General features: G+C 38.7%; 1 protein-coding gene across 1 annotated transcript in view; it reads left to right on the plus strand.

Moving 5' to 3' along the window:
• Positions 1–2,519: 2,519 nt before the first annotated feature.
• The window catches only part of kcnh5b (potassium voltage-gated channel, subfamily H (eag-related), member 5b), a 184,509-nt gene continuing 174,390 nt past the window's right edge, over positions 2,520–12,638 (plus strand). Inside the window, exons 1-2 of the mRNA XM_042387798.1 lie at positions 2,520–2,725; positions 12,278–12,401. Of these exons, the coding sequence (XP_042243732.1) occupies positions 2,653–2,725; positions 12,278–12,401 (197 nt within the window). The 5' untranslated portion in view covers positions 2,520–2,652. The remainder of the gene's footprint in view (positions 2,726–12,277; positions 12,402–12,638) is intronic.

Here is a 12,638-nt window from a genome sequence, read left to right on the forward strand (position 1 = left end):
CATACATGTTGGAGCCTGAATCAGATCTGAAATATGTGAATGGATGTGAACAACATGGATATAAAACACCAGATGCATTGTGTTATAATGACTTGCCATTCTGGGATGGAACCATATGGCAGCTGTCTTACCTGGGTCCAGTTTTAAACTTGCTGTAATTGGAGTTTATGGTGAAAGAAGCTTCTGTTGTCTTTATAATCCTTGTATTTTTCTACCAGTACACCAATACTGTTTCTTATTCAAAGTAATGACTCTAAGACAACTGTGTGTCTAGAATAAAACATATAAATCATGCTTTAAATCATGAAGATAACCTCATAATTGTACATTTATATTGCAAACAATGACTTTATTTTTTAAAATTTTGCCTGAACTTAATATGTAAGAACTGTCTTTGGTATCTGAATAGCAAATATACTACATTAATATCTTTTATGTAGAAATCCTAAATAGATTAAGTAATATGGCCTATATTGGCAGGTAATTACAATCAGAAACACAAGAGATAAACACACCTCTTGTAATATATTAATATATGTATTAATGTCATAAATTGTACATAAGGCAAGATCTCTCTCTCTCTCTAAAGCATTCATTGTTTTGTTTTTTTATACATATTTGTGGAAAGCTTTGACTACAAAACAGAATAAAAACATGAACTTGTGTTAAATAAATGACAAGTTAAATGATAAAAAACAAGGTGGCATCATGCTGAGCAGATGTGACGGCCTGCACGGAGCGCCGTTTGGGGCCCTTCTGGTTCCCCGGGGCCCCATTAACCCTTCATACAAGCTAATGAGCATTCCTGAGGGACTCCTGCAGAGAAAGACAATGTTTGCACTGCTTCATGGTAAGATAATTTGTTATTAGCCACTTCATGGAGGTTCCGTCTGCTGGCGTGTGTATGATGGTGTAAGTTTTTGCTTTCTTCATGAGAGGATTGACACCTCTATATGCACTATTTCACTCTTTCCAGAAATATCAAGTTCAAACTAATTCAAAGTAACACATAATTTGCTTAAATTAACTTTAACGCAGCCCACATAGCTTATCCATAAATACTTTCTGGTTGTGGTTACACTGGATTTTGCTCCTCATTACTCTCTATGAGAAACAGGACAAGATGTCACAAGACTTCAGCCAGATTAGAAAAATGGCAAAATAATACAAGCAGCAGAGAAGACAGGAGGCTGCTTGGCAGCAGTGAGAGTAAATTCATTAATGGAGTGGGCTAATAGCATAGAATAATGCTACTAGCCCACTAGCCATGCTAGCTCCTGCAGTTTATGCTCACAACTTTTGTTCATTTGCTGTGTCTCTACTGTTTCAAACCAAAACTGATCACATCAGAGCTTCAAAGTGGCCTTGAAAAGATGGTTTTTCAGTAACTTGTAGCTTGATTTATATTATGAAGAAAGCCTGGAACATGTAAACTGTCCCACTACATCATTGTATGTATGTTTTTGTCTCAACTGGTGTTATGGTTTTATGCTTTTGTTGTGTCGCTTGTTGTTTGCTGGAGGACCACAAATGGAAATAAACTTCTAGACACCTTCTAAAACAAAGAGTACAGTCTAGATCTCGATGTGAAAAGTGCCCTGAGACAACTTCTGTTACAATTTGGCGCTATATAAATAAAATTTTATTGAATTGAATTGAAAGACTTTATTGTTTTTTAATCGTCAATGACTGTAAAAACAGATGTGCACAGTTATTCTGTATTTTTTTAATTAAATCAATCAATCAATCACCAGCTAGTCGCCAACTCTGTCTGCCTGCTGTTTGCTGCTGGGCAGGTTGTGTGCTGATGAGAGCCGTGAGACTGAATCGAAACAACAAAGCTGCAGCTGTAAAACCAAAACAAAGAGCTGAAAGACGCTAAAACACATTGTAGAGCTGCAGAGTCTGGTCTTAATTCTCTGTTGGTTCATCACTTAGCAACAAATTTCACATACACATATTCATAGTTAATCTAAAAAAAATACGGATTATAACAACTTTAACTATATTTATTATAAGTATGATTATTAATGACTTTCTTAACATTCACAGCTTGATGGCTTTAAACTCTTATAGTAAATGTTTTATAAACTATTAATAAAGTCATTATAAACCCTTTATAAAAGGTGACTTGTGAGAAAGTGGTACCATTTGATTAGAATTAGCTCTAATGTGACATTGATCAGTTATGTAATCGGTTTAAATATGTCATCAAACAGGAGGAAGAAGACAATAAGGGGCCAGTTTTTCACAACAAAACAACAAGGAATATATTATTATTATTTATAATAATAATATATAGTGTGTCCGTTTATTCATCATTTTTACTTAAAAAACTATTTTATATCACCACCATATGTTACACACATCATTCACTGAACAGACATTCAACATACAGTATCATACAGCGTAGTCATTGTTATTAGGACGGAGCCCACAGTCGCAGACACGCATGCGTCCTGGATCTCCGTGCAGGCAGCGGGGGACACAGCGCCGCCGCCGTGGCTCAGTGCGCCCCGAGCAGCCAGAGCGCACGGTTACAATGAGCTTCTCCATCGGTCCGACTGAGAGCCAGCATCAGAACCGAGCTCCGAACAGCGGACATACTAACACCGACCCTGACCGACACCAGCTCCGCCCGCCCGCAGCAGGATGCCCGGGGGAAAGAGAGGGCTTGTGGCACCGCAGAACACTTTTCTGGAGAACATTGTCCGGCGTTCAAGTGGTGAGTCCGCGCGTCGGAGGGAGGCTTGTGGTTTTTTTTGGGGGGGGTGGGGGGGGGGTTGGTTTGGTTTCACCAGTCAGCAATGGACCCGGACTCCGCTGGAATACTGTGTGGGTTTTTTTTTATCAGTTTAACAAAGGAGGTTTGATGAAGGATGAACCCACATTAACTCACTTTATACCCGCATTTATCTGCAGTGATGGAGTTTACATGAATGTTTATACATCCCAATAAGTTAAACTGCTGTAAGACAAACGGAGAAGAGATGATTTCCAGTAGGAGAAGCGTGAATCACTGTTTGGAGGAGATTATAATTAGGCCTACATGATACAAGATGCTCTCTGGGAGTCACAGTTTACGCACCGTTTTTTATCCCCCACTACATTATTATTTGCGTGCATTTTTTTATGGATATTTTGTTAATTATCTCACCAACTTCATTATGTGATACCGAAATAGAAGCGCTGCTGCACAGACGCGTTATTAGCTGAAATATTGAAAAGTTTATTCTGGTCATTAACTCGCCCGTTTGTGTTAATAAACACCGACAGCAGCTCAGCCAATAAAGCTGGAGACGTCTGATCATTCATTTACTGTCAGCTCTGCCTCTTCCTAAATATCACTGTGATTAGCCTATTACCTGTCTGCACGAGGAGGGAGTCCAGATTAAAATTGATGATAAACCCGCGTTAGTTTGGTTATGTAATACTGGAGAGTTAAGGACCAAAAGTGACACTTTGTGGAGTAGAATAATTGATCTTCTGGGCTAAATAACGAATAGCTGCACAGTATATTCATCTTCTTAATGCGTTCAGTGTTTCTCAGCTGGCTGCGTTATCAGCAGCTCATGTTTTTTCCTTTTTTTTTTCTCCATCTGCGCTATAACTGCGCCGGACTTGGCACCGGCCTGAGGAATACGCGCTCTCTCCTCTGATTAGATTGATTTCTCTCCTTTATCCTCCCGGAGAAGTCAGTGGAGTAATTGGCCGGAATGAAAGTCCGGGTTGTGGGTGTTGGGGGGGGTGCAGGGTGGGTGCAGGGTGGGTGGGTGATGGAGATAAGGTCAAGAAGACTGTTCCAGAAATGTGTGTCTGTCTGTGTGTGTTATCGCGGTGTTTGTGCCTCCGGAGGAGCCGCAGGGCTGTTGTGCGGCTCTCTGAAGGGGGATTTCTGCGCCAATTGGAGAGACGTCGGCTGTACAGGAGTTGACGTGCAGTGTTTTCTTTTTTCTGCTTGAGAAGTCACAAAAGCAATTCGGTGGAATGATGTGAAGAACAGACGATGTCGAGGTTTTTCTGAAACTGTTCAGCGGCCTCAGATCAGATGCTGCAGCTTCCAAGTCTGTGGATTTATGGGACTAAAACTGTGACATTGATCCTCCAGAATGTTGTTTAGATGTTTACACATTGAATATAAGATAGCCTGCAGGGGTCAACTGATTATTATTTTAGATTTTTTAATATATTGACAATGTATTTTTGGCATTTAAGTTTTTAAAATTAATTTTAAGGAAAGTTTTTTCATTACTTTATTGACAAAACCTAATTTATAACAAAATACAGAGAACGCAGGATATAAATATCAGCACAGAAAGAGAGAGAGAGAGTAAAATGGGTTTAGCTTATACTGTACAACACAGTTTCTCATATGGGGGCAGAAAGATGCTTTAAGTGGCGCCCAACACAATAAAGTTTGGTGTTTGGTTTGAGAACTTGCTGGTGTTGATATGATACTTAGAAAAAAATCAAAAGTAGGTTTACAAAGTATAAAATATTGCAGTGTTTGAGTTCGTCCTCATTTGCGCAAAACACCACAAACTTTACTTTAAATTCAACAGTTGTGCTTCTTCTTTGAGGAAAATTCATCAATAGTCCAAAAATATTTTATTGTAAGGTTTAGCTGCAATGATTAGTCAATTAGTCGATTAGTTGATCAAAATAAAATAAATCAGCAAGTATTTTGACAATCAATTAATCATTTCAGTCATTTTTCAAGCAAAAATGCCAAATTTTTATGGTTCCAGATGATCAGATGTGATGATTTGCTGTTTTTCTTTGTCATATAGTACAAGCAGTAAATTGAATATTTGAAGGTTTTGGACTGTTAGTTGAAGACATCACAGTTGGCTCTGAGTGCTATGTTTCAGTATTTTTTAGCGTTTATTTGGCTAAACGATTAATTGATTAATTGAGAAAATAATCAGCGCATTAATTGTTAATGGAAACAGTTGTTAGTTGCAGCCTTATAGGGTGAAGAGTGAAGTATGCTCTGTATATGAAATTAAAATGAATAACTTGCTTGTTGAGGTTTTAGTTGCATGTTCTGCCAGATGAGTTTCCAGCTGTTTGAGGAGAGATCCGCCTGTCGTAGTCTGACAGTATGTATGAACGTCAGGAAGACAGAATATATTGTCGAGAGTGCTGTTTGAAATTGATCATGAATGCATTCTCTGTTTCACTCGGGTCTTTCATTTTTGCTGTAAATTAGATCTGAAATGAAAAGCTCTCATGTGGCCGGTCAGAGTATCCTGACAATCGAATCAGAGCTGCTAATGCTGAAATAATTCAATCAGTGGGTTTTAATGAGCAGTTTAAGTCCCATGATGATCTGAATGATGCTTCAGAGGCTTTCCCGTCTTTTCTTTCGGCCTCAGGAAGCCGTGTTGGTCAAACCTTCTGCTAAGTAATTGGTTGTGATTAAAGAGGAGAGCAGAAAAGGTCGAGATGATTCCAGTTTTTTTTTTTTGGTGTGTTGCATTAAGTCTTAGTCAGCTCTTTAATTCCAAAGGGCACAAAGGAGGCTGCTGCTGGCAGGATTTAGCCTTAAAACAAGAGGGTGATAAATTTAAGTAACTGTAGTTTCTTTTTGTGCTGAAAAATCCCTTCAGTCAGAGGTGTGACCCTTTCACACCTTACAGTTTCCACATCATAGTGTCCTCCCACTTTGGGAACCAGACTTACACCCTTGCACTCAGTGTTGTGCTTAGAGAAAGGTATCTAGTGTCATTCTTTCATGACTTGCAGCAGCAAGACGTGACAATGTTGGCTGTTCAGCTAGTTAACTGCCTGTGTTACCATTAAAATTGAAGTGATATAAGAGTTTCAACACACACAGATGTTGTACCAATCAAATTACAGAACCTAAGACCCCCTTCACACCTCGCATTAAAATGTGTTTTGGGTGATCAGATTACAATCAGATAGTGCTTGACCACATGAAAGTACAGGTGTAAATGCACCCGAGACACACTGAGGGCAGATTGTGATCTGATCGGCCAAACCACCTCCGGAGGTGGTCAGAGACACATTGTGACCACATTGAACACAAGTTTAAAAGCAAATGTGTCGTCAATCTACATACAGCAACTACGTGGGTGGAAATACGTAATCGGACGCGACTGTTCCAAACCACCGAGGTAGCAGCCATTAGCCAGTTAGTGAGCTAAGCTACTAGCAAGAAAGCAGCAAGAAAGCAGCAAGAAAGCGGTGGATATTCAAGACACTCATGGATGGAGTCAAGACGAGACCAAGTGTCGGCTTCTTCTCCGACACTTCCCTTCAAAAAGCAAGCAAAAGCGCAGCTACACGGATGGCTACCATCTTTTTTTTTTTGTTTTTTGGACCCACGCTAACGCGAGGAGGATGTCACGTTCGATTGTTTGAGCTGGACAAAGCAATCAGATCTAAATTGGATCTCAGTGTGGATGCTTGAGGCACATATTAATACCAAGTGTAAATGTAATCAGGTTAAATCATATTTAGATACAATCTGGATACGAGATGCATGTCAATGCGAGATGTAAAGGGATTAAGAGTGAAGACAAACTGTGCAGCCAAATATTGTTCAAACCAACAGAACTTTAGATTCTAGTGGAGATCCCAAAGTTTACAAATATACTAATAGAAATATGTATGAAATTATGAATAAGTCATATTGAATATTTCCATTTAAAGCTACATAGAGGGAAGAAGCTGTAAACTATATTTTAAGGGGTTTTTAATTACATTGAGGAACTCAGTTTTTATCCTAAAAGGTCCATCTCTACTTGTCCTCGTCACAAGAGCACCTCGTTTATTATAAACTACAAGAAACACAGTGACAGGAAACTAAATGAAAAATGAAAATTAGTCTAATAAAACTTTTAAAAATGAAAAGTGAACTACTGGAGGAAAGCAGCCTCTTCCTCTGTAGCTTTTCAGCGTCGTCCCGTCAGGCACCTGTTACACCTTCATGCAGATAATTAACATTAAATGAAAGGTCACCATGCGCTCTGAGAATATACTCAGCTTACTCTGTAATACCTGTATCACGTATGTGTTTTTCTCCTTTATGTGGTCACAGGATTATTTGACTGTTTGATTGATACACAGAACTAATACTGGGTCTTTTTTGGCTTTTGTTAAGAATCAGATATCAACCAGACTGTGATGTCCACTGCTGGTATAATAGAAGTTTTTCCCTGACTACAGCTAGAAATCAATGGAGTGTGCTGTTGGAGGATTTTACTCATCAGTCTGTAAAACCTGCAGTGAAACCTGCCAGAAAGAGCTGCTGACACACCTTCACAAATTCATAAGTCTGTGTTTCGGTGGAGAAATTTAGTGTCTTTTCATAGTTTTAATGCTGTTTCACTGGTTTTTTCCTCCCAGTTGTAAATATCTACTGTGGGAAACACTATAATATTTTGGGCATGCATGTAGTCAGATATGATGGGATGTTATCTTTTTATTCCCAAAATGCACTATTTTGTCAGCCAGCTGTTTTTCCTCTAAATGATGAATGATTACCTGCCAGAGGAGCAGTTTTGCATGTTTAAGCTCATTAATTACATTTCATTATACTTTGCATAATGCTGCTGAGCATTTCTTAAAACAGATGATAGTTCTTATGACACAACATGGAACCAGTGGCAGCGTTTCACCCCGTTTCACCCCGTTTCACCCCGTTTCACCCTGCAAGACTTACAGACGATCCTGCAGAGAATCAGGTCAAAAAATATTCCCAGGCACTCATGACATTTCGGTACCCTTTTAATGTAATTTCTGTCAAAATGTCCGTCTGTGTGTGGATATATTTGGAACAGGAGTTGCTTTGAAAAGTCTTTTTTGCTGGTGTTTTCGGCGCATGTATGAAATTCTGTCGTCCTCGATTAGAGAGTTGCCCGCTGAGAGTCTTTTGAGGAAAGAATATACCGTGTTTGTGTACTGATTGTCTTTGGGGCTTCTTGTTGCTGCTTTCAAGGACACTCCCAACATCTGAGACTTCAGAGTCAGTTGCTGAACAGCAAAGTTAAGTTGTCTGGAGTTTCATTTTTTCCAACAACATAGTTAATGAAAGTTGTTCTGTATGTACATGTCCTGCACCAAAAGTTTTTGAGACAACCTTTACTTTTTAGTTGCACTGAGATACATTTTTATTTCATTTTCATGCATTTATGATAACTCTGTACTCAGGGCTGTAGCTACACTAATGTTGTGTCCTCAGTAATATTTCTAATAGTGGAGAGTTTAATGACTTGAAGAGGAGTTCATGTTCTGTGATTGCTTAGAGATGACACATGTTAAGTTTTTAAGTCTGGTCATAAAGACGTCAGAGTCAAATATCTTAAAATGTTACTCTTACTGTTATGATGTTAGATGTTAAACATGGTCAAAGATCCAAAAGTTGAGGTTAACGGATGTAAAAATGTTCCCTGTCAGTCAAAACCAGGGATTCAACCAGCTCTGAACGCTCTGCGTGCCCACAAACGGCCGTCCTTTCGGTAGCATTTATTGCTAAGATTGTTGCTAAGGTTCGGATTTAGGCTCAAACATATACAGATGTATCTGAGAAGTTTCAATTTGGAGTAAAGGAGTAAAAGAAGTGAAATCCTGCTACTATAGTTTGTTTACATAGCATCGGAGGAGCTGGAGGAAGCTTCCTGAAGCTGACCAATCAGAACAGAGTGGGCTCATCAGGAGGCGGGCCTTAAAGAGACAGGAGCTAAAACGGCCTGTTTCAGACAGAGGCTGAACTGAGGGGCTGCATAAAGGACCAGTATAAGATAAATGAGGAGTTTTTAACTGTAAATCATGCAAAGATATTCCAGTAGAGCCCCAGAATATAAATATAGAGCTGGAAATGTGTAGGATACATCCTCTTTAAAATGTGATTTGTTTTTACGCAAAAAAAAGAAGAAAAATGAATCTGGTTCAGCACCTGAAAGAGTAGAGAAGGCTTTTTAAAACTCAATATACACCATATTATAATGAGATTCAGAAGATATAATGATAAGTCTGATTGAACAGTTAAAAGAATAAATCAAATGTGAAATTTTGTAATTTAAAAAAACCGACTGAAACTCTCTTAAGTGAACAGGGACCTTCTGCTGCTGTCAATAACTGTAGTATCTCTAAAATCTCAGCTTCATCTGTTCAGGTTAACAGCTGAGATTTGAGAAGAACAAAACTTCAGGTCAGACAAACTTATGTGGAAGAGAGAAACAAAGGTAAACAGTAAAATTATCCAAACTTTCTGTTATAAACAGACCGATTTCTTCCTTTGACTTTGACCTGCTGTGCTGTTCGTACTGTAGTTCTCTGCATACGGTTTTTCTATGCAATGTTGGATTATTACTGATATTTCAGGTTCAGTTTCAGTTTGAGCTCCAGTATCTATTAAAGTGTTGGCTTAACAACCCGTCTGATCATCTGACTCGTTGTCTGATGTTTTTTTCCTGTGATCTCAGTTACCTCGGCGAGTATAATATTATCATAACCAAAAGCTACAAACCTCCAGTTGAAACACACCATAATATCCCATTAATAAAACAATATAAAGAAAATGTTCACTGTGTTCTAAAAAGAAAAAAATTACATTTTTAGTCTGTGTTAGTCAAAGTTCATCATCATCACCTTCTCCTCCCTGGTGACGAAGCTATTGCCATGCAGAATATATTCAATGAATAATTAATACCTGTGTAGTTATGAAAGAGACAGAAAAAAAAAAAAAAACCCTGCTGGTGATATTTCACCCGGGCTTCCTGTCTGTATTTACACTCCACTGTAACCGCATCATTCCTCATTATTTCCCTCTCACTTATTAGAGATTTTGATCTTTTTTTTTTTGCTAAGAAGGGAGATGCCGTCATGAAATTGAATGATTTGTTTTTATTTATTTATTTATGTTAGTAATTAATTGAATAACACAAGTAAATTGAAGGTTAACGCAGGGAGATGTTTAATGGAGATTCAGTCAAAGTTTTAAAAATATTTCTTATTTTGCAAATTAGCTTGTCTTTCTTATTTTTCGTTTGCATCATTTGTCATAATTTTGCAGGATTTTGATCACAACTTATGTTAGTAGTTAGTCAATAAAACTGAAACAAAAGATTTAAAGTCATCAGTACGGTTTCACTGGAGAATTTAAGCGTCTCATGATTGTTTAGAACGCTTGTTCAGCTCTGATATAATATTACGTGAGACTCTCTGAATTCTTACAATTTACTGAAAAAACTGAAATGAGCTCTAGAGTTTTGGGGCTCAAAAATCACTTGTTCAACCTCCTTTTTTTTTGCTGAAATGTTAAGATAAGTAATTGGTCGGAATGAAAGGGGAGAGCAGAAAGGTCGAGATGATTCAAACCGACGGAAGAAGCTGATGTACCGGGATGCTGCAGCTTTTAAAAGGATAGCTTTGGATTTAAAAAAAAAAAAAAGTCTGTCACACTATAAAACTCACTGCTCATATATGTTTAAAGAGTTTTTGTTTGAGCGGAATCGTTCTTCATTTCCGTGCCTGAAGTGTCCCTCTGTAGCGACGCTCTGCAGTAAGAACTCTGAATCCATGAAATCTGAAATCTTGAGTTTTTTATCCGAGTGTGAACGACAGCTATAAACTCTTTGTAAGTGGAAATGTTCTGATAGCTCGCAGTTCATTGGTTGTTAGATATGATAACATTGGTAAAAAAAACAAACGCTGGAGCCTGAGGAGACACAAAATCATCATACAGGACGTCCATGTTCATTGTTAGATGTTGACCAACGATGTTCTAACGGCTTCAGAGACGTGAATGAACATATTGTGAACTAACAGTGGTGTGGAAAAGTGTTTGCCCCCTTCCTGATTTCTTATTTTTTTGCATGTTTGTCACACCTGTTCTCAATCAAGAAATCACTTAAATAGGACCTGCCTGACAAAGTGAAGTAGACCAAAAGATCCTCAAAAGCTAGACATCATGCCGAGATCCAAAGAAATTCAGAAACAACTGAGAAAGAAAGTAATTGAGATCTATCAGTCTGGAAAAGGTTATAAAGCCATTTCTAAAGCTTTGGGACTCCAGCGAACCACAGTTAGAGCCGTTATCCATAAATGGCGAAAACATGGAACAGTGGTGAATCTTCACAAGAGTGGCCGACCGACCAAAATTACCCCAAAGAGCGCAGCGCAGACCCCACAACAACATCCAAAGAACTGCAGGCCTCTCTTGCCTCAGTTAAGGTCAGTGTTCATGACTCCACCATTAGAAAGAGACTGGGTGAAAACGACCTGCATGGCAGAGTTCCAAGACGAAAACCACTGCTGAGCAAAAAGAACATTAAGGCTCGTCTCATTTTTGCCAGAGAACATCTTGATGATCCCCAAGACTTTTGGGAAAACACTCTGTGGACTGATGAGACAAAAGTTTAACTTTTTTGGAAGGTGTGTGTCCCATTACATCTGGCGTAACAGTAACACATTTCAGAAAAAGAACATCATACCAACAGTAAAATATGGTTAGGTTTATTAGTGACTCTTGTGTGAGTGGTTGTCAGTCCTGTTGTCGACTGGACACCTGTTCAGGTTGTGCAGCAGTTCTTTCTTCTCCGAATCGAGGTGTCTAAGAATAGAGGGTGTTGAATGCTGCACAGACTGTAAAGGCAAATTTGGAGACTTGACTGATGAGACTGTCTTAAAGTGTGTTTCCATCCACCAAGTTTATGTGCATTTTTAATTTGTGCATAAAAAAAAGGGGAGTAGAGCTGGCACTAAAAAGAAGAAAATATATTGCAAAAAAGTTTTTACGCATGTCTGAGGAGGAAGAGTTGGTGTATCGATGAAAACTAAATGTGATACATTAAACAGACTCAGTGAATAAATGATGATGTACATGCATCATGTGACTTAAACATGACTCAAGCTTCAACTGAAGAGCTGAAAACAGAAATCAGATCTGTGTGGAGTGACGAGAAGTTCCTCAGATTAAAACATGAAACAAACAGAACTGTCATATTTCCATCATGTTCTCCATCATTTGAGCTCTTTTAATGACATCATCTTGTTGTGTCCTCTTCTTCTGAAATGGTTTAATGGCACCGACTGAAGAATTAGCGCCACCGACAACCAACTCCTTATATTCTCACAACAGCAGTGGATTGAAACAAGCATTAATTCGCATTTTCTTTCACTGTTTTTTGGCTTCAGTCCTATTAGACCAGCCTCCAGAGGCTAAGAGGCTTTGCAGCCTTTTATCTGTTTGTCATATTTGATGCTGTCATTGGTGCTGATGTGTGCTCTGTCCCTGTGCTTCTGCCAGAGACCAGCTTCCTCCTGGGAAACGCCCAGATCGTGGAGTGGCCTGTAGTTTACAGCAATGACGGATTCTGCAAGCTGTCTGGCTTCCACAGGGCTGAAGTCATGCAGAAGAGCAGCACATGCAGGTAAATATTCACAATGTTAACCGTGTTAGATGTGCACAATTACTGTTGTTTTATGCAACATTAAAGCATTATTAGTCACAGTGTGGTAATGGAGCAATAATGGACTCTTTTTTCTCTTGCTGCTTTGTTGTAATTGCACACACAGTGAAGCTAAATTTGCATTAATTTTCATTTGTAAAAAGTCTTTTACATTTGCATACACTTTGCAAGGGACTGTATATCATGCACATGTCTTGT

The sequence above is a fragment of the Thunnus maccoyii genome, chromosome 16 (assembly GCF_910596095.1).
Source record: "Thunnus maccoyii chromosome 16, fThuMac1.1, whole genome shotgun sequence".
NCBI lineage: Eukaryota > Metazoa > Chordata > Actinopteri > Scombriformes > Scombridae > Thunnus > Thunnus maccoyii.